The following is a 23,512-nucleotide window of genomic DNA, read 5'->3' as shown; positions in this document are numbered from 1 at the left end:
TTTATTCGGGAATTGGAAATATGACATGGAGGGGGGAGGTGCCGATAAAGCGCTGATCAGACCTCTGGCAATGTTTTTTCCCTTACACGAGCACGAGGGGGCAGCATTTGCCTTTTGTCCATGTTAGCGTTTTGTTTCAGCTTCAGCTGTCGTTAAAGCGCTATATAAAAATATATATATATTGTATTGTATTTTGGACAGCCGCCCCGATTTCAAGGTCAGATAACTCCAGAGAAATCTAACTTAGGGATCATTCCTAAAGACGGTGAAAGAAGAAGGCTACGTTCCTCATCAAGTGTTTCATGCCGATGAAAGCGGCCACTCCATTCCATCAAGCCATCAACGAACATCACAAAGGTCAATAAAACCACTTTATTATACAGTACAGTTTATTTCTTTCATTGTAATACCATAGCACATTTATTAGACATAAAATAAGCTCTATTTTGTGTAGTTTCAAGGCTTAAAAAAATAGAAATTTATGTTTTATGGGGAGCTGGGAACAGATTATTCTCATTTTAATGGTTTGTTATAGGAAATAAAGTTTTGGGATACACACTTTTCGCCTGACACACTCTGTCTGGGAACCAATCAAGTTCGTAAGCCAAGGTATCACTGTACCACTAAATGTTCACTCCGAGTCACTATTCAACATTTTGAATGGATTTAGACTTATGACCATTTCAACTTACGACCGTTTGCTCAGAACGGAACTTGGTCGTAAGTCGGATGTTACCTGTATTTTAATATATATGTTTTTATTTTTACAAAAATCAACTGATACGCTAACGGCACGCTATCATCATTCAGCCACCAAATTGCTGGAAATGCTAAATAGTGCTAACACGTTAGCAAGAAAGTCCTTCAAGTTGAACGAGAAAGAAGACGACGGGACTGGCAAAGTCAAACGGCGTCAACGTGGGCTTTTAAGGGGGTGGCAAGGTCGCACGCTAAAAAAAATGAAGAAGAAGAAAAGGAAGCGTGGCGCGGTGGAGGCGCTTGCGGAGGCAGCGAGACTCATTGAGAGTCTCAAACAAAAGGTGAACGAGCTGCCGAGGCAACCGGAGAGCAAGGTAACATTTTTTTTGTATTCTTTCTCTTTCAATGACCTTTTTTAAATTCTTTTCAGGCGGCGCAACAAATTATTCCTGTGAAAAGATGCCAAATGAAAAAGACGAAAACATTTCTAGACGCAAAGCAAAAGCGGCGACCTTGCCTTTTTCGCTTTCACCGACAAATACTTTTGACTGAGGTAAGCAGCAGGTTGACACATTTATAATAATAATAATACATTTGATTTCTAAGCGCCTTTCAAAACTCTCAAAGTCAGTTTACAGTCACAGGATGAAGTTTTTCTGTGGGTGAGTAGCGGCAGCCACACGCGCCAGCGTTCACTCAACCCGCAAGTAACTCAAATAGATGGAAAGCCAGCTAACTAGCTAATAGAAGGCAGCTATTTATCCAGCCAGCCAGCCAGCCAAACTGCCACATAGCCCGCTAGCTAATAGACAGCCAGCTATCAATCCAGACAGCCAGCTAAATAGCCACACAGCTAGCCGGCTAATAGATAGCCAGCTACCTAACCAGCCAGCCAGCCAGCCAGCCAAATAGCCCGCTACCTAATAGATAGCTAATGGATAGCCAGCTATCAATCCAGCCAGCCAGCTAAATAGCCACACAGCTAGCCAGCTAATAGAAAGCTAAAAGGTAGCCAGCTATCCGTCCAGCCAAATAGCCACACAGCTCGCTAGCTAATAGATAGAATTAGAAATTAACTAATACAAAATTAACTAATAAAAATTGGCCAGGTCGCAGGGTCACAAATGACCCCGACAGTAGCGACAAATGCTAACTAACGTCACGGTAGCCGTTAAGCAACATCCTAGCTTCGCTTTGGTATTTGCTTTAAGTACAAACTTTCATGTGTACGGAATGTTTTGGCGACATATATGTTATTAAAAATTAACTAGGAAAAATTGGCAAGGTCACAGGGTCACAAACGACCCCTAGAGTAGCGACAAATGCTAACATTGCACTAGCCATTAAGCAACACACACACACACATACACACTTTGTCGTGACATCACGACAAGCGAGCAGCTGAGCTACAGAAAATCCAATTTGCGCAGGCAGGACCTCGGCCACCTAACACAGTGGGTACACAGTGGGGGAAGGGGCTTTATTTTATTTTTTTAAAGCTTTTAAAGCTCCTGATTAAAGTCAGAGGTGAGTAGGCCGCTAGCTAAGCTTTTTGTTCAAAAATGGTAACCCCCCCCCCCCCCCCAAGTGCCCTAAATTATTAAGATTTGACAACCTTTTATTTTTTTAATGGGTATTTTTAATATAAAATATATGTGATGAATTTTGTTTTCATCAAGATATCGATTAACATAGAAGCTAATTAAATCAACATTTAGAGCTATCTGGCTGGCTAGCTAGAAGCTATTGGCTATCTAGATCACGAGCTATTAGCTAACTATTAGCTAGCTGGATAGCTCAAATATTAGCTAGCTGAATGGCTCAAATAGATGTAAAGCTAGATAGCTATCTATTAGCTAGCTAGCTAGTTTTCTATTAGCTATCAATCTAGCTAGCTAGCTATCTATTAGCTATATGGATAGCTAGCTATTTGAGTCAGGAAACATATTAGCTATTTAGCTAGCTAGTTATCGATCTCTAGCTATCTATTAGTTAGCTAGCTAGCTTTCTATCTACAATATTTGATTTATTCCGGGTTGAGTGAACGCTGGTGTGTGTTGCTGCCGCTGCTCACCCACAGAAAAAAACGTATCCTGTGATTGTAAAGTGACCTTGAAAGTTAATAATCATCATCATCATCATCATCATAAACACAAATGCTTTTCCTGTTTTTTTTCACGACTTGTGATGCTATACAAGTATTGACGGCTAACTGAAGAGCGTCACATGACCCAAGCTGTCATTTTGGGATGTCGGTGGGGCCAAGGCTCCCAAGGCTGTCTGCTGAGCCGTCGGGGCACGTGGGTAAATTCCTCCAGGGATTTAAAAAGACAAAGGGGAGCAACGCCCGCCCCAAAGGCCTTTGCATGCTATTTGCTAAATTAGCGCCCCAAAGGCAGTTTCACTTGGCAGCATGAAATTAGCTAGACATGCTAGCTATCATGAGGAGAACCACCAAAACGTGGCCAGACATACAAAAAACATCAGATAGAAAATGGCCATATGGGCTCACTATATGCCCCCCCCCCCCCCCCCCCCCCCCCCCCCCCCCCCCCCCCCCCCCCCCCCCCCCCCCCCCCCCCCCCCCCCCCCCAATACAGTGATACCTCGGTTTACGAACCCCTTGGCTTACAAACTTTTCCGTTTACGAACGTTAAATTTATGGAAAGTTTACCTTATGCATACAAACTATTTTTCGGGATACACACGGAGCTGCCACAACGCCCGTTCTCCTAACAAGAAAATGGCTGACAGCCTGTTTTGGACCTCTATTCCCCGCCCCCAGCTGTCGGTTAAAGCCACGTGATTGGTCAAGAACGCAGCAGTGAGGGGAGGTGGTTGAAACATTAAAGAGAGAGACAGACGACGACCGAGAGAGTAAGAAAATGGATAGAAAACAGTGACATTTGGACTTGTTTCAACTTCAAAAGCAGAGTGCAGACTGCAAGGTTAAAATTCCCATCAATCAGGCTCCACAAATAACCAAGCCATCTGTACACTTGATGCAAAAAGCGAAAGCAACCCAGCTAAACAGGACACAATTGATGAGGAACTAGGTAAAATGATGGCAGAGAAAGCACCTACAAGGGATCATTCATCAAGCTGGTGAAAGAAGAAGGCTACATTCCTCATCAAGCCATCAACGACCATCACAAACGTCAATAAAACCACTTTATTATACAGTACAGTTTATTTCTTTCATTATAATACAATAGCACATTTATTATACACAAAATAAGGGCTATTTTGTGTAGTTTAAGGCTTAGAAAAGTAGAAATTTAAGTTTTATGGGGACCTGGGAATGGATTATTCTCATTTGAATGGTTTCCTATGGGAAATTAATTTTTGGGATACACACTTTTCGCCATACACACTCTGTCTGGGAACCAATTAAGCTCATTTTTAAAAAACAAAGCGCAAGTCTGCCATTTTGATTCAAGGCGGCCATTTTAAACTTGCTTTCATGGTCTAGTTTAATCTGCTATTTTATTATTTATTGTTTTACTCATGGTTTTATGTATTGTTTTTATTGTAAAGTGTCCTTGGGTGTTCAGAAAGGCGCTTGTAAATTAAATATATTTTTATTATTATTTTTAAATATCACAGCGCAAGTTTGCCATTTTAATTCAAATCGGCCATTTTAGGCTCAATTTTAATAATACATTTCAGTTTTTTTTTTTTTTTTGGGTCCGTATACGTTCTCCCCATATTTGGATGATTTGTTTTCTTTTCTTTGTCAAGTTTCTCTTTCTCGCCTTTGACACCGCCAGTCATCTCTCGTTTGCTTTTATCATCTCTTTAGCTTTCTTTCTTTAGCGTTTCGACACCTTGCCGTTGTCACGGAAACCGGGCATTTTCTTGCTGCTGACAATACTCGTGCTAAGATAGGTGGCAAAAAGGCAGCGCGCGCACATACACGTGCACGCACACACGTGCACACACACAAACAGGGCAACAACAAAGCAGCACAAAGGGATAATAAGGCGTCACCGCTGACTCGCACATAAACAAGATGAAACGATCCAGGAAAACCAGCACACACACAAACACACACACACAGCCACAAGAAAAACACACAAAAACACTCGCACACAGTTCGTCACAATGCTGCCTGCATGAAAAAAGTTTTGGCAAATTATTTTTGCGATTTTGTGACCGTATTTATTATTGTTTGGGTCAATTATTGTGATGTTTTGCAACATTTTAATACGATGTTTTTCACTTATTATTATTATTTTTGATATATTTTTTTATTTTTTTTTGGGGGGGGGGGGCTGGAGGGGTTGGTTGTTTTTTTTAGCATGTTTTTTTTTTCATTTTTACATTTTGTATGTGTTTTAATAATAATAATTTAATAAATGCAATAATACAATTTTGGTATATGTGCTTGTTTTGTGTATGTGTGAATATTTTTTCTGTGTTTTAGTACATTGTTTAAAATGGTCTTTGTGTTGTCAATGTGTTGTTTTGCTTTTATTATTTCATAAAAGCTTAAATGTATTATATAGTTTTGTTTTTAAGTGTGATGTTCATATGTTTTGTATTTATTTATGTATATTTAAAACAATACTGTACTTTGTATGAAATATTTTAAATACTTAAAAATATGTATATATTTACAAAACATCACACACAAACATGCATATATACACACAGTACATATCTATCTATCTATCTATATATATACATATATACACACACACACACACAAACAAAATATATACCGCATCAATAACTTGTTGTTGTGTTATATATATATATATATATATATATATATATATATATATATATATATATATATATATATATATATATATATATATATATATATATCTATCTATCTCCTTGTTTTTTGTCCGTGTGTTAATTGAAGGTGTTTTTGTGGTGTCCGCCGCCGTCAGGCAGCTGTGGAGATTTTCCGAAATGAGGGTGAGCTAACGAGGTCAGGGGGCCTCGGGCTGTTAAATCAAAGACATATTTTGGAGTGCCGTGTGTGTATATGCGCGTGCGTATACGCGCTCTGCTTATCATATGATGTTCACATGAAGCAAAGCTGCAGGCGGAGGACAAAGAAGCTCACAATGTTCTTTTTCTTTGTCTTCTAGGACGATGTCTTGGTCCTCATTTGGACATTAGGCGAGTCAACTTTGACCTATTTGCAAAACAATCATTGCTCCCATCCTCCCATGCTACTATGCTACTGCTACTACACCCCACCACCAACGCCACTGTGCACGTGCAAACACACATTAACGACGTGGGTAATAATAATAACAATAATAACAATAATAATAATAATAAATAAACTTACATAGCTAGCTATCTAGCTTGCTCATAAAAAAAAAAAAAAAATTGTTAATAATTTAATTTATAAGCGCCTTTCAAAACTCTCAAGAATATAGCTAATAGATAGCTAGATAGCAATATAGCTGAAAGCTAGCTAGCTAGATAGCTAATAGATGAAAAATAGATAGCAAATAGATAGCTGGTTATGTAGCTAGCTAGATAGCTTCCTAATAAAATAATAATAATAATAATAATAATAATAATCCATTTCATTTATAAGCACCTTTCAAAACTCTCAAGGTCACAGAATCAGTTTTTCTGCGGGTGAGCAGCGGCAGCCACACGCGTCAGTGTTGACTCAACCCCGGAAGTAACTCAAATAGATAGCTAGCAAGCAAATAAATAGCTAATAGATCGCCAGATAGGCAACAGCTAGACAGCTTACAGCAAGACAGCTAATAGCTAGCTAGCTAGCTAGCTAATGGATATCGATGAAAAGGTTTCTTCAGCCGTCATCTGGACTTCCTTCAAGGTGTCGGACGTTTCGCTTCTCATCCAAGAAACGTCGTCAGCAAACTGAAGTCTTACTGGTAGTTTCGGCCCTATATATATATATATATATATATCCCTACTGTCCAGCCGTGGCGGCGCCGGACTCTGCTATGATAGGTGCCTGCTCTCAGGTTGGGGGGAGCAGAGGACTAATCCCTGCGGCTCCACAGATCGTTTCTATTGTCCTGACTAAAGGTCCTCACTCGTCAAAAATGTCCTCACTCCGTATGGTATAAAATGTTCGTGGTCCTCACAAGACACGTCCTACAAACACACGCTCAGAAGAAGGCAAGGGTGTGTGGGGTTTAACAACTGGTCATAAATATTTCCCTTTGTGAAAAAATCAAAGGTCTGCCCTACTCTTAATTTGCTGGCTCGTGTGCGTTTGTGCGATGAAGCTTGTCAGAGTGGGGGAGGGTCTCGCCAGCCTTCGTATCGACACACGGGAGGAGGCGGCGTGCGTGAAGACATGATGATGACATATTAGGCCGAATTCGGATGGCTTGTTTTTTGTATCGTGTAACCGTTTCCGGTCCAAAGGTGTCGGGTCCAAAGAGTGCGTGCGATAGGGACAGATACGCAAAAGCCCCCTCAGACTTTAGTTGAAGTGAGAGGTGGGTGTGTGTACGTGTGTACGTGTGTGTGTGTACGTGTGTGTGATTCCGATTTGAGCTTCGCTGTGATGTTCTTTGGCAACACAAAATTCGTACTTATTTCAAAATGATCAACACTTTAAAGGACAAGCGACACCATTTTTTTGGTTTCCTAACTGACATCAGAAAAAACGTTTGATAGCATCTAAAATAGCCAAAACAACACCGGCTGATATTTTGAGTCAAATGCAAAATAAAACATCAAAATGACTTCAAGTGTCCAAAATCTGCAAAAAATTGAGCTGCGAATTGGTCATTTTCAGAAAGTCCCGCCCCCTTGTTCGTGACACCATGCCAGGATACTCCTTCACAAACTGCCTTATAATAATAATAATAATAATAATAATAATACATTTCATTTTCAAGCGCCTTTCAAAACTCTCAAGGTCACTTTACAGTCACAAGATGAAGTTTTTCCGTGGGTGAGCAGCGGCAGCCACACGCGCCAACGGTCACTCAATCCGGAAGTAACTCAAATAGATAGAAAGCTAGCTAGCTAATAGATAGCCAATAGCTAATAGATAGTTAGCCAGATACCTAACTAGATAGTCAGCCAGCTAATAGCTAGCGAGCTAGATAACCATACAGCTATCTAATAGATAGCAAATAGCTAGCTAGCATGTGAGCAAAATTGATAACAAAGGCACTTTAAGAAAAATAAATAAATGAATAAATAAAACGCGCTAGCGTTCACTCAACCCAGAATAACTCAAATAGATATAAAGCTAGCTAGCTAATACATAGCTTGATCACACTAATTAATATACGGTGACATTCGATGTCGGAGGAGGCGTATAGGTTTTATTTTTTATTTTTTTAAAGTGACACATTTGACGGCAAGAAGAAAAATATGGCGGCTTTGCCCACGCGTCAATTAACTACTGAGAGCTGCGAGCGCACATGCACGCAAATGCACACACACACACACGCCAATTTGGCAGTTTAGACACGAGTTGACGTTAGCCATTAGCGATCAGTTGAAGCTAACACTTAGGCATTAGCTAAAATTAGCTTTGGCTCATTAGTGCCTGAATGGAGCTATTAGCGCTTAGCGAAAACTTACTCTTAGCCCTTGGTTGACAGCTAAGTTTGCCACTAGCGGTGAGCTTCCGTGAACTCGTATCTGCTGACATCAACGTTAGCTACAGCTGGATTTGCACCATCAATGATTGTTTTTTTGTTGCCACGGAAACAAGAGCCACTAACAGAAAGCTATTTGAATCCAGATCGGATCCAGACTTTGAACATTCTTTGTAAGTCATGTTTAGTGAGAAGTTCATCGTACATTGTTAGCATTGTTTCATTTGTTAGCATCCCGGATTCGCTCGCGCGTCACCAAATGACAAACGTGGAAGTTCTGCACAACTTCAGATATTTCCGACGCTATGCTACGATAAACCGCAATAAGAAGAAGAAGAAGAAGAAGAAGAAGAAGAAGAAGAAGAAGAAGAAGAAGAAGAAGAAAAAGAAAAACAACAAAAACAAGAAAAAGATGAAAAAGAAGAAAACGAAGAAGAAGAAGAAGAAGAAGAAAAAGAAAAACAACAAAAACAAGAAAAAGATGAAAAAGAAGAAAACGAAGAAAAAGAAGAAAAAGAAAAAGAAGAAAAAGAGGAAGAAGAAAAACAATAAGAAGACAAAAAAGAAAAAGATGAAAAAGAAAAAGAAGAAGAAGAAGAAGAAGAAGAAGAAGAAGAAGAAGAAGAAGAAGAAGAAGAATGGGAAATGAATGTTTTGGATCCACACTTTTGGCCTTCCACGCTGTGTGTGGGAAGCAATTAAGTTCGTAAGCCAAGGTATCTCTGGACTGTCGTCCATCCCTGTCCGTTCTTATTTACACACACACACACACACACACACACACATGATGACGTAAAGGGCGAGCGGGCTTCAGGCCCTCTCTCTGTCACCATCACTTAGGTGTCAAGCTCACCCGAGTGTGTACGCGGCGCTACGCTACGTCCGTGCGCTACGCTACGCTACGCTACGTCCGTGCGCAGGCCAAGATGGCCATCAATAGAAATTCTTCTTCCCGGGTTGATTTTTGTCATCTTCGCCTCGCACATCCCCGCTCGCCATCGACAGCGGCTTCCTCCTTCATTGTGTCTAGATAGCTAGCTAGCTAGCTAGCAGGCTATCTACCCAAGGTTTACACAGTTTACAGCAGCGAAATAATCCACGTCCAAAATTTTGAAATTCTGAAAAATCCCAGAAAAAAAATGACATGCCAAAATGTTGAAGATTAGAAAAATGCCTGCAAATTTATTTGCCAAAGTTTTCGAAAATTAGAAACATTCCTGCTCATCCTGTCACTTCAGAGTGACCTTGACACTTTTGAAAGGTGCTTACAAATGAAACGGATTATTATTATTATTATTATCATCATCGGCTCATTAACTAGCTATCTATTAGCTATTTAGATGGCGAGCCAGTTATTGGCTACCTATTAGCTAGCTAGCTAGCGTTCTATCAATTTGAGTTACTTCCGGGTTGAGTGAACGCTGTTGCGTGTGGCTGCCGCTGCTCACCCACAGAAACGCTTATCCTGTGACTGCAAAGTGACCTTGAGAGTTTTGAAAGGCGCTTAGAAATGAAATGGATTATTATTATTATTATTATTATCTAGCGAGCTATCTATTAGCTATGTCCTTGAGAGTTTTGAAAGGCGCTTATAAATATAATGTATTATTGTTATTATTAGCTATCTTTTAGCTGGCTAGCTAGCTTTCTATCTATTTGAGTTACTTCCGAATTGAGTGAATGTTGATGTGTGTGGCTGCCGCTGCTCTCCCACAGAAAGGCTTATCCTGTGGCTGTAAAGTCACCTTGTCACGGATTATTATTATTATTATTATTATTATTATTATTCTTATAAGGCGCACCTTCAACAAATGACATTTAATAACCTTTTTCCATAATAACTGTAAGGTGCACTGCATTATAAGGGGCAGCTTCAATGCATGACATATTTTAAGACGTTTTCCAAACATAAGATTCAGTTTGAATCCAGATCTGAACCAGGTTGCGCGTTTGGCACAATGTAAATGCACTACAAATATGTGTTGTATGAATTGCCCGTAGTCACAAAGATAAAACAATGACTGTTACGGAAATAGTCAACATTGTGAGTAAGTCCATTGACGCCGACGCTTTGCGCTCATTTAGGAGCTCTTTACGTTTCAAGCCGAGAGCGAAATCCACAGGAGAGAGGGAAGACGTCTTTCTCGCTCCGCGGCGGGAGAGGAAGCCCAGTGTGTTCGCTAACGAGCTCTATTGAGGTGGAAGTTGCTTTTCGTACAACCGTTTCGCTCGGCCTCATTCAGATCAATCGCAAATAAATACGTATGGCACTAAATAAAGCAGAAACTGAGTGAGTAAATAAATTAATACATAAATAAACAAACGATAAAAAGGTAGCTTCGGCCGTCATCTGTACTTCTTTGAAGTTGTCGGACGTTTCGCTTCTTATCCAAGAGGCTTCGTCAGCTAACTCAAATTTTGCCGGCAAAATTGACGCACCAGCCATCTGTACACTTTATCTGAACATAAACTATGGTCTATTTTGTGTAGGTTTAAGGTTTACAAGAGTAGACAATGATGTTTACAGGGAGCTGGGAACGGATTATTCTCATTTTAATGGTTTCCTATGGGAAATAAATTTTTGGGATACACACTTTTCGCCTTACACACTCTGTCTGGGAACCAATTAAGTTGGTAAGCCAAGGTGTCACTGTACTTACATGAAAACAAGATTCTGTGCTGTATACATTTCAATGTTATTTTGTCAAGTGGTTGCACAAAATAAAAGAATCTTGATTTTTTTAGATTGCTCCATTTTGGATCCAATATGGCCGCTGATTTCTCAAACCCAAATGAACGTTTGTGTTCGACATTTGCGCTCATCCTTGCAGTTCTTACTTTAGCTCGAAAATCAAGGGTGACGTCTTGAATTGTGATATCTAATTAAAAAAAATGAAAGTTTTGACACCATCAATCTGATCTCTGATTATTTGATTGACAGGTTTCATATTTCCCCATTAGCACCTCACGGCGGTGTCGTTTGTGGTTGGAACGGTGTTTCATTAGCTAGAACAATGACTTGTGGGTAGGGGGGAAGGGGTGCTAGCAGACAAGCTAAACGTGTCTTTTGATCAAGATTTAGTGGCAAAGCTTTTATTTTGAAAATAACACATACAAGATGAAAGTCAAGATCGATTTTAAACGCAATTTTTGTGTGGGGTGGAACAAAGTAACTCATTCATAATAATAATAATAATAATAATAATAATAATACATTTCATTTCTAAGCGCTTTTCAAAACTCTCAAGGGTAACACTTTACTAGCTAGCCTAGCTAGCTAAGTGTTAGCTAATAATCATTCAACCCGGAAGTAACTCAAATAGATAGAAAGCTAGCAAACTAGCTAAGAGTTAGCTAAGAATCACTCAACCTGGAAGTAACTCAAATAGATAGAAAGCTAGCTAGCTAAGCGTGAGCTAATAATCACTCAATCTGGAAGTGCCTCAAATCGATAGAAAGCTAGCTAACTAAAAATAAAAAAATTACTAAAAATAGCTAAAAGGTAGTGTAAATAGAGAGCTTTTTGTGGGTGAGCAGCGGCAGCCACACGCGCCAGCGTTCACTCAACCCGGAAGTAACTAGGTGCAAACTAGTTCAGATCTGGATTTTAATTTGACTGATACGTGACAATTTGGCTCAGATCTGGATGAAATTTATTTATTTATGAGTACACAAAGTACCAGCGAGGTTTCATGTATTCTCGTGGGATTTGCTGAAAGTAAACAAGGCCTGCACGGCGAGGTCGAGGTTGAGGTCGAGGTTCTGTCCCTTTAACTGCTGACGACTCAGCTGCTCCGCTCCGCTCGGCTCGGCTCCATTATTGTCATTATTGTCTCGTTAGCGCAGAAGTCGCTGCCTCTTAATATTCATTAATTGTTCACGGACGTCCGGGTGACGCCGCCTGTAATTTCATTTACGGTCAATTTTCGCTACGCTTGGCCATGAAACGAGGAGGACTGGGGGAGGGGTGGTGGTAGAGCAGCAGAGGGAGGGCCAAGAAGAGGAGACTGAAACAGTGTTTGGATGTGAATGCAGGGATGACAAGGACAAATGAGAAAAAAGTGCATATATACACATATACATATATACACATATACATATATACACATATATATATATACACACATATATATATACAAATACACACAAATATATATATATACAAATATACACACATACATATATACATACATACATATACATATATATATATGTATACATATACACAAATATACCTCAGTAACCTTGGTTTACAAACTTTTCGGTTTATGAACGTTACATTTATGAAAATGTTCCCTTGGCATACGAACTATTTTTTTGGGATACACACGGAGCTGCCACAATGAGTGATGTTTCGTTGGCGAACGAGCGCGTTCTCCGAACAAGAAAATGGCAGCCGGCTTGTTTTGGTCCTCTAATAAAGTCTTCGGTTAAAGCCACGTGATTGATAAATGAAATGTATTATGATTATTGATGCAAAAAGCTATCAACTCAGCTAAACAGAACACAATTGATAAGGAACAAGGTAAAATGATGGCAGAGAAAGCAACAGAGAGAGAGAGAGAGAGAGAGAAACAAAACAAGAAACAAGTACTTCGACATTCTTGTCCAAATCCAAAACCTTCGCACAATCCACCAAACAGCTGACCTTCGGCCTCGAAGAAACAAAACACCCGCAACTTTGTAGCGTACACCATGTCGCAAACTGGTTTTTTGACATCAACGCAAACACACCGATGCATCCACACGCACACACACAATGATCATAAGCTGGGGGTGTGAGTGGGTTGGGGGGGGGGGGGGGGGGTCAGCTCAAATATGACCTTCCAATCAAAGAAGGCCTTTATTGAATTCACTAAAAGGGGGTGGGTGTGTCCTAGTCAACACTTTTGTGTGTGTGTGTTTGTATGACTAATCTTGTGAGGACCACTAAGATTTTATACCATATGTAGTGAGGACATTTTTGACATTTTGGTCGGTCCTCACAAGTTTTGCATTCTAAAGGCTTCTAGAGGGTCTATATATGCATCGTTTAAGTTTCAGAGAGGTCCTCACCCAAAATGATTTTTGGTGTGTATTTTCATTTCACTCGGATACACACAACTTTTTACTCACTGTGTGTGTTTATGTGTGTGCGCGTGGCTAAAGAGAGGAAAAGGTTCATACCACAAAATATTTAAATGATATTTTATTCAAATTCACTACAGGGGTGAGGACTTTGAATGTAGCCATTCAGAGTCCTCACTCGTGCTGTTATTTCAGTTTCAAGTCCACTTTTTATTTCTTTGTTTTGAAAGTAGTTGAAGTGGGAAATGGCCTGACGTTTAGTCTTCAAATGGAACACTAGTTCTTCTCTAAACTTAGCAGCAACGGTGGTCCTCACTCGTTATCCGGACCTCACAAAACCATTGAAACAGGATCGTGTGTGTGTGTGTGTACGTTAAGTCAAAATAGTCCCAATGTCGCATGCGATCACAAGGTGTCAATGTCCAAAAACAAAAAATAAGCCAAGCAAATACAGGTAAGGTTCACGTAACTTACGAAACAAAAGGAGCATGAATACACAAAGTATACACACACAATGGAAGGCTTACATCCATTTGGGGCGGAGGCGGCACATTGTGCACAAATTTGAAGGAAAGCACAAACTAGGAGCTAGGCTGTAGCTTCATTTTAAACGTCGACTCACGAGTTAGCAAGTATCGTTAGCATGAATCGCTAGTAGTTAGCGAATAGCCCACTTAGCGTGTTTCACCGACGGCCTTGGATCTTTTCCACTGATTTGCGAATTGACACAAGTTGTTTTTAGTGGTTGACAGCCGGTGCGTCCACTGTCAATGTTCATTAGCATACACCTGCTTGTTATTAAGTAGCATCTCAAATGTCCAGGCTAAACTACAGGATATGTACTATTGATAATTGTTAGCATATAGCTTTAGCATGTAGCTTGTTAATAGTCAACTGTGTAGTTTTGTTTTGTTATCGTGTGGCGGCTCGATTGTTAGATGTGATCTAAATGTGAACGCGTATGAGAATGGAAGGGGTTAGCATGTAGCTTGTAGCTTTTCATTTGTTTCGAAATCCTTCTTGCCGAGTGGCAACTAGCGTGCTAATGCTTATCTAGCTATAGACGGTGATTTTTAAAAAAAGTGGTAGTTAGGATGTATCCTGTCATTTGTCAATGGCACGGCGATTCTCAATAGAACATAGCTTCACGTTAGCATGTAGCTGAATGTTAACACTCTGCAGCTCTGTTAGCAACTCCTCAAATGTGTACACAGATGCCCATGCATACAATACATGGCATCGGTGTGTTTGTGTGTGTTTGTATGACGAGCCTTGTGAGGACCACTAAGATTTTATACTGGACGTAATAAGGACATTTTTGACAAGTGAGGACCTTTTTTGTTTTTCATTCTAAAGGCTTCTCGAGGGTCTATAAATGCACGTGTTCAAGTTTCAGAGAGGTCCTCACAAATTCACACAAAATGATTTTTGGTGTGTATTTTCATTTCACGCGGATACACACACTTTCTACTCACTGTGTGTGTTTATGTGTTTTTGTGTGTGTAGTTAAAGAGAGGAAAAAGTTCATACCACAAAAAGTAAAACGATATTTTTACCAAATTCACTACAGGGGTGAGGACTTTGAATGTAGCCATTCAGAGTCCTCACTCCTGCTGTTATTTCACTTTCAAGTCCACGTTTTATTTCTTTGTTTTTAAAGAAGTTGAAGTGGGAAATGGCCTGACGTTTAGTCTTCAAATGGAACACTAGTTCTGTAAACTTATCAGAAACGGTGGTCCTTACCTGGAGTTATACGGACCTCACAAACCCATTGAAACAGGAATGTGTGTGTGTGTGTGTCCACGCAAATGAATACGTAATGAGTGACCAGTCAAAGATTTACAGCGATTAAGACCCCACCCCAATTCATTCAACATGGACATTTTTTAAATGTTTGTATTTTTTTCAGACGAGAGGGTGGCAAACGATCTGGAGGTTTGTGGGGTGTAGGTTGGTCCATCTGTGCATTTTGATGGAAGGCATGAGGGGCGGGACTGCACGCTATGCTAAATTCTATTCCATTAATGAGATGGAGAGGTGGGGGGGGGGGGGGGTAGCGCTCGCTAACATGCGAGGCAAACAAATCTGGCATTCGTTTTCAAAACGAAGCTGAGGTTGCATGAAGCTTTTTAGTGTTATTGCTGAAAAGACATCAAGCTAGCATGTGATCTGGCGGAACACAAAAACAAACAGCGCACAACAACATTTACTCATTCGTAGATTGCAAGAATAATAAAGCTAGAATAGAGTAGCACAATCTACAAAAATACGTGTCATTCATTGAAGGTGCACCTTATGCATGAAAAAGGTTTTTAAATACAGTGATACCTTGGCTTACGAACTTAATTGGTTCCCAGACGGAGTGTTTAAGGTGAAAAGTGTGTATCCTAAAAAATAATTTCCCATAGGAAACCATTAAAATGAGAATAATCCGTTCCCTGGTCCGCATAAAACATCATTTTCTAATTTTCTAAGCCTTAAAACTACACACTGAATTTCACTTGAAATGACGTCTACTGAGCGCATTTGACAAAGATTCCACGGCATATAGCGATATTTTATGTTTTAAGAGTCGCGCTGAATATTCAGGAAGTCTTTTTTTCGAGTTGATGACGATGCCTGACGTGACGTCACGTCAGGAACGCCCCTGACCGAGAAAGCAACACACAATGCATTTTGGGTACTTTTTTTCGTCTGAAAACTTCGTTTTGATCCGTGTTGATGGCGAAAGTAGAAGGACAATTACATAAATAATGCGATGGTGAATGGTTGTGTGTTGCACCAAGATTACTATTTGATACTAGTTGACACAAATTTCTTCCTTCTAATGGAGCTTGTGCGCCATCTTGTGCATTTTCTGGGACGCTACATTGCTGTCATTGACGGCTCGAATTGATATCGCAGGACTCCTTTAATCGATTGCAAACATTTATGCTTTCCTCTTCAGAACTATTTGAATCATACTCAAAACTGGATGAGTGACAAGAAAGAATCTTCTCCGAATTTGAACTCCGTGAGCCCATAATTTTGATTCTGGAGCAGGGCAGTTTGTTTTCAAATTTACTTTTTAGCTTCAACCACACACAAATTAAGGCACAAAGTAACGCAGTCGAATTTGCCTTTTCCTGCCACTTGGATTAATAATTAACGTTGTGTGTTTTGGATGACATTTAGCTGCCGTCTTATCTGCTAATACGTTACGCTAAGTGTATGTGCACAGTTCTCACACACACAAGGCGTGAAACGACTGTTTAATTCAGTGCGAGGAGACGCAGAGGTGTTGTAAGAGCTAAAAATAAATAAATAAATAAATAAGCTTGGAAAAAAAAAAGACAATCTGGAAATTACACGCCCTCGCACGCACGCACGCACGCAAAAAAAAAAAAACACGGCGTAATATCGCAAACAAGGGTGCATTGTGGGCATTTTGTTGATTTGCATTTGTTGCATTTAAAGTATTTGCGCCTGTATAGGAAGTCAAAAATTGAACAAAATGCTCTCGGGGCGTTTCCTGCAGCACGATAGCATCAAAGGTACACGAAGGCAATATATAATAATACGTTTCATTTCGAAGCGCCTTTCAAAACTCTCAAGGTCACTTTACAGTAACAGGATAAGTTTTTTTCTGTGGGTGAGCAGGGGCAACCAGCGAATATAAAGGCGCTTGAAATAAAATGTATTATTATTATTATTATTATAATACATTGTATTTATAAGCGACAATACAGCAAATTCAGCTGATGTCATCAGTCAAAAGAAACATCCCGTAGCCCGAGTGAAGGCTCCCGCCCATTTGTTGAACAATCCGACCTGAGCTAACACGTCGCGCTCATCATTCGACAACATTGGAAACTGAGCCTGGCCGCTAATTAGCCTCGGAAGCCACAAACATGTCAGCCCACAATCTCGCTTGAGAAAAAACGTTGGCTGGCTTAAAAGCTTGCAAAGCCAGCAAGGAGAATGGAAGGAAGATAATGAGGGTACAAGCGGTAGGTGAGCAGGGAATTCCACATGAAAGCGCTTTGACACACATCCCAATTTGGGACACAAAACAGGAAGTGGGTCACTTGTTACGCGCGATTAGAAATAGCGTAACATATTAGCGGCACGGATTAACTACACAGATACCGCATTGTGTAATATAGATTCAAGACGATGTGTAAGGATGGATTGATTTCTCAGAAAGAGGGCTGAAAGGAATGAATATAGCGCATGCTAGCGTCACAGCCAGCTAGATGCAGGAAGTAAATATAGCGGAGAACTTTTAATGGAGAGATAGAAGATAGCAGAGAATGGCAAAAAAATATATCCAATAAAATCCAATATATATATATATATATATATATATATATATATATATACATACACACACACACACACACACACATACACATATCTATATATCTATATCTATATCTATATATGTGTATGTGTGTGTGTCCCCATATATTGATGTGCACCCCAACGAACTAAAAGCATGAAGCGTCCAATGAGGAGGAATTGTTGGTGGAGGGAGAGCTCTCCTTCCTCACGGTCTTCACGGTCCTCACGGCAAGGAGCTTTGCTGCTTGAAAAATGTGCCGTCAAGAAGGAGCCGAGTGGTCCCTAAAGTAGGTGACGGACGACATCTGGACACTGCTGGTCAACCCAAATAAATAAAACAAGTGGAAATCATCCCGTGCACTCCCGCTTCCCACTCGGGGGAGTGGGATGGGGGGGGGGACGGCGTAAAAGGCGGATTAGGCCGGCGAGGTCGCGGGATCACCGGCGGAGTGGACGATAATCTTGACATAACATCGGGACGGCTGCATGTAACCGGATTAAAACGCCAGCTAATGAAATACACTAGAAATGGAGGCTGAGGGCTGAGGCTGAGGGGGGGGGGGGCATTCCAAAATAAAAACAATCAAGAAACATTTTAAAATGGCGCATCATCATCATCATCATCTCTTTTGACAGCAATGCGGGGAATCCCAAAATTCGGAAGGTTTCGCGTTTGGAGGTCGTGAACGCGCACGTCCTCCTCCCAGTTGCCAAAAAAGCCCGGCCTCGGGCACGCGGACAGCAATGTCCCAAGCCGATTGGCTGAAGCGCGGCTCCGGGAGAGCACGTGACGCCAACAATCAATAAACAGCTCGGGGAAGCCGACGCGTTCGAAGGATTCGGTTTGGAACGGACAACGAACGAAACGAACGAAACGAAGGAAACGAAGGAAACGAACGCTCCCCCGCCCCCCCACGCAAAGTTCCCGAGCGTCCACTCGACGCCACGGCAGCTTCCCCCGCGCGAATCGCGAGCGAGCTTACCTACACAGTGAATGAGTTTGTGCCTCCACGAGTCAAGCTCCTGGCGAAAGCCGCGCCTCTCTAGCGAGCATTGCTGCCGCTTGCACACGCTCGCCATTTTCTGTCGGCCCCTCCCGTGGGCGCGCACATACTGCCGGGCGCGCGCCTCGCTCGCTCGCTCGCTCGCTCGGTGGCTCTCGTGACGCTGAGTGGAGTGAGATGTGAGTGGACGGGACCGCAGCAAGCAAGCAAGCAAGCAAGCAAGCATCCCCCCTTCCTCCTACCCTCTCTCTCTCTCACAAACACACACACACTCTCCTTAGCCCCGCCCACCCGGGAGCAAATATACACTCCTCCCATCGCCCCCCGCTTGCCGTTTCCACCCCTCCTTCCCGGCATCTCTGCAACCATTGGTCGTCCTCGGGATCTCTCTCTCTCTCTCTCTCTCTCTCTCTCTCTCTCTCTCTCTCTCTCTCTCTCTCTCTCTCTCTCTCTCTCTCTCTCTCTCTCTCTCTCTCTCTCTCTCTCTCTCTCTCTCTCTCTCTCTCTCTCTCTCTCTCTCTCTCTCCCAAAGACGGTGTGGTTTAAGAGAGTCCGATGTGTGTCAAAGGGCGCGGGTCGTCGGATTTAAAGCGTTGAGACAAGGCGCATTGTTAGCGCGCAACACCCCCACATCGCCCCCCTCCCCACGCATGTCAATACATTTTGGGGTTGTTGTCACCATAGCTGTGCTTGGCTGTGCGATTGTCTCTACAGTCATTTTTTTTAAAGAAATCAGAATTCGAAAACCTTTATTCGTCCCACAATGGGCACATTTTCCATATTCAATGATAATCAATATTTAAGGGGGCGATTTTGGATCACCTCCAAACCTCAGATCATATAAATCTGAATGCAAATGATTTTTGGACTGTTTTTTTTTTTTTTTGTCTTGCTTTTCCTGCATATCGTTACTTCCGGGTAGGGTGAACCCTGGCTCGAATGGCTGCCGCTGCTCACCCGCACAAAAAAATCCCGTGACTGTAAAGTGTCCTTGAGAGTTTTGAAAGGCGCTTAGAAATTAAATGTATTAATAATAATAATAATAATTATTATTATTATTATTATTTTATTACATACAATAAGGTCTATTTTGTGTAAAATTAGAAATTTAGAAAAAATTAGAAAATTAGAAAGTAGATGTTTTATGGGGACCTGGGAACAGATTATTCTCATTTTAATGGTTGCCTATGGGAAATAAATGTTTGGGATACACACTTTTCACCTTACACACACTTTCTGGGAACCAATTAGGTTGATAAAGCAAGGTATCAGCGTACGCTAATAACATCTTACCTTGCCGCTGGATCCTTTGCGCCACGTCTCCAATTTGCTGCAGCGCTCCGTTTTTCTTTGCTGCCCGCGGTCCATGCTTGAGCGCGATCCATCGGCGAATACGATGCCCTTCCCGTCATTCTTCCTCTTACATTTCATTCGGTGTCTGTCTGGGATGAATTCATACATTTGTGACATTGACATTAATGCGCCAATTAAAGTATTACTCACTTGTCTTGTCAAGGATTAAACAGCCCTTTTTTGTTCATGGCTTAATATGCTGAAATAATCACATTAAACTCAACGCTTGCTTGCTGACACGGCATCCATTTGTGGCTTTTTTCCGGAACAGGGGTCCCATTTATTGCATCTTTCACTCATAATTATCACGGATATTAAAATACATTTTTTGCCTGCGCTGTGAATCAGATATGTTAACTAGCGATGTGTCATTCGCTAACGAGCCGGTTCTTAGAGCTGGATTCCTGAAGTGAACGAAGAGAGCCTGATCCGAACTAGGAGCCGGAAATGGGAGCTGATTTTTTTTCCCTCTGTTCCCCACCCCCGGTCTTCGGTTAAAGCCGCACGTGATTGGTCGATATCCGTGGTAGAGGAGGGAGGGGAGAATTACAGACACACGCAGCAGTACTGGGGTAGGGAGGATTTAGGGTAGACATGTGGACAAATGTTATTACATTATGCTGTTATTATGATTCAATTATGATATTTTTTACTAGTTGGTATGACAGCATTATTAACATGAAAAGCAAATTAGTGACGGCTGATCCTCAGACCAGAGTAACTACAGGGAAAGTGAAAGTTAGCATCCACTAACTCTGTGCATAGATAAATAAAGCCATATAAATAACAATATTTGATATAGTGTATTTTTTACATGAGTAATTTTGCATGATTTTTGGTAGTCAGTTAATTTTTTGCTGCTGTGAAATGTAAATTTCTCCACTGTGAGACTAATAAAGGCATATCCAATATCCAATATCCAATATCCAATATCCAATCCAAACAAGGAGCCATTTAGGAGCCAAAAGAGATCTTTTTAGTGAGCGGAGCCAAAATTACCGGCTCTCTGAAAAGAGCCAGAATTCCCATCACTACTGCACTGTGAAGCGCATGTGCTAACCAGCCGCTAAAACATCACAAGCAAATGAACAAAATTCGGTATAGAGCATGACATTTTTCTCCAGCTACAAAATGGCTTCTTACAGTATTTACTGCCACTTGTCTTCTGCGACTGCTTTGCTTTTGTGTGCGTGGTTTTTGGAGACAAAAAGGAATCCACACTTGGGGAAATGTAGCTTGCCTAAATTCATACCCAGGAAGTCAGTGCTTTTTTTTTTTTTTTTTTATAAAAATTGGGTCACCTTGCTGGTTAAAAAAAAACATCTTAGTCAGCTTTTTGTGAATGGAGGCTGAGGCCATAGAGATGCTATTTGGAACGTCCACGCCATCTTGTCACAGGTTCAGCTCAGCTGCCCCACTACTTAAATCAAGTTCTGTTAAAAAAAAACGCGCGGCCCTAATCACCAAATTGAAACAGCAAATGGCACAGTGTCATTAAAAGGGGGGAAAGCTCGCCGCCCTTTTGTAATTCTCCCGCACATAAAAAACGACAAGGGCAAACGTTTTAAAGACGAGAGCACTCCTGCTAATTAAGTCGTTGAACCCGTTGCCCTCAACAAATATGTCGGAACTCCCAACGCCTACCGGGTAAAATACAGCCAATGGGAGCACAGCTTGATTCGCAGCGCTCAACGCACCAATCCGGAAGCGACATCTTGGCAGGACTTCCGTGGTAGAAAGTGTAAGCTAAGGAAGAGGCTAATGACTCCCCGGCGCTGTAACGCGAGACAAGCTAGTTCGCTGTTTTTTCGAGCAGTAAAACCAACAAAATAATAATGAATAAAATGTGTTCCCCGTGCGTGTATTGGTGTGTGTTTTGGGGGGAGGGCTGGTCGTCCCGAATGACGGGGATCCAAGCGGCGTTGCTGTGGCAACATTCGAACGAGCGGAGACACGAGTGATGGGAATTACAGCTCCTTTCAGAGAGCCGGTTCTTTTGGATCGGCTCAAATGATTCGGCTCTTTGGCTCTCAAATGGCTCTTCAAGTTTTTTTTGTTTCTTAAATTAACTACCAAAATTCATGTAAAATTCTGTGAAAAACGAATTACTCATTTAAAATCGCATCATGTGATCGCATTAGTGCAGAATAATGAGCCTTATAAGATAGCTTACTTGAGATGACCGAAGCCAGTTGGTAGTTGGTCAGTCCGTTTGACGGTTCTCCGGGCACGGTCAGTTAGCAATTAGCCATTAGCCCAAGTCACGCTACTCACTTGGCAGCTCGTCGTTTAGCCAGCCAATCGCTTGGTTAGCAGTAGTGATGGCAAAGATGGCGGTTGCATGATAGCACAGCTCGACTTCATCTTCGTCTTCATCATCACGGTCACACGACACGCATGACGATGAAGACGCTTCATGCGTGCGTCGCTCATGTCGTGTTTTTTTTTTTTTTTTTTTTTTCCATGTGCTGAAGCAAGCGCTTTTGGTGACAAGGAGGCCTGGAGGTCGCGCTGAGGAGGAGTCATGTCATGTCATGTCATGTATGCTTACAAGAAACATCGCAGATCACTCAGTCAGCATGTTGTTATTCCCCATTTGGCGACGGTCGAAATGAGATGATCGAAAAAAAGATTTTTACAGGAATAAATAAATATAGCGATACCTCGGCTTAAGAACGCCTTGGCTTACGAACTTTTCGGTTTATGAACGTTCCATTGATGACAATTTCACCTTGGCGAGCGCTTCTTGTTCGCAAAGGAGGCCGCTAAATGCCTTCGGGTCCCTCGCAGGACTGAAGAATGCGATTTAGTGGCGGACAGGCTCGAGGGGAGGTGTGGGGTGAGTGGGGTTGTCGACGTTGTCAGCGGCGGCTTTATAGCGGCTAGCCAGTTGACTAATGGCAAAGTAAATTAACGCTCCATCTGTCAGAAGAGTGCGCTTCGTTCGCTCTTTAATCTTAGCGGGTGATTTGGACAAACTAAGTCCGGATCGCTTTGCTCTTCTCAAACACGCCGTGAATATGTACGCTACGCGCCGCACATATTAGCGCGTGTATACAAAGCCAATACCCGTTAAGTATTTCAAGGCTAATGGCGGCTTTAAGACAAACTGCCAGGCGTTTCTCATCAATTTTGTTCCGTTTAGCTGGCTTGATAGCTTTTTGCATCAAGTGTACAGATGGTTTGTGTGTGCGGGTTATTTGTGGAGCCTGATTGATGGGATGTTTTAACCTTGCAGTCTACATGTTTAAACCACCTCCCCTCACTGCTGCGTTCTTGACCAATCACGTGGCTTTAATCGAAGACTGGGGGCGTGGAATGAAGGACAAAAACAGTCGGCTACCATTTTGTTGTTAGAAGAACGGGCTCGTTCGCGAATGACACATCACTCATTGCGGCAGCTCCGTGTGTATCCCGAAAAATAGTGTGTATGCCAAGGTAAAATGTTCATAAATGTAACGTTCCTGTATATCCTGGACAGATATTCGAGTTTGA

General features: G+C 41.6%; 1 protein-coding gene across 1 annotated transcript in view; it reads right to left on the bottom strand.

Annotated features, from left to right (window-relative positions):
• Positions 1–18,861, bottom strand: part of lcor (ligand dependent nuclear receptor corepressor) — a 39,754-nt gene extending 20,893 nt beyond the window's left edge. The window contains 1 exon segment of the mRNA XM_089006085.1: positions 18,644–18,861. Coding sequence (XP_088862211.1) covers positions 18,644–18,740 — 97 coding nt within the window. The 5' untranslated portion in view covers positions 18,741–18,861.
• Positions 18,862–23,512: the final 4,651 nt, after the last annotated feature.

The sequence above is a fragment of the Hippocampus bargibanti genome, linkage group LG10, assembly GCF_051943395.1.
Source record: "Hippocampus bargibanti isolate YZ-2025 linkage group LG10, ASM5194339v1, whole genome shotgun sequence".
Classification (NCBI taxonomy): Eukaryota; Metazoa; Chordata; class Actinopteri; order Syngnathiformes; family Syngnathidae; genus Hippocampus; species Hippocampus bargibanti.
Note: the sequence above shows the minus strand (reverse complement) of the source record. Positions and strands in the feature narration are given on the sequence as shown.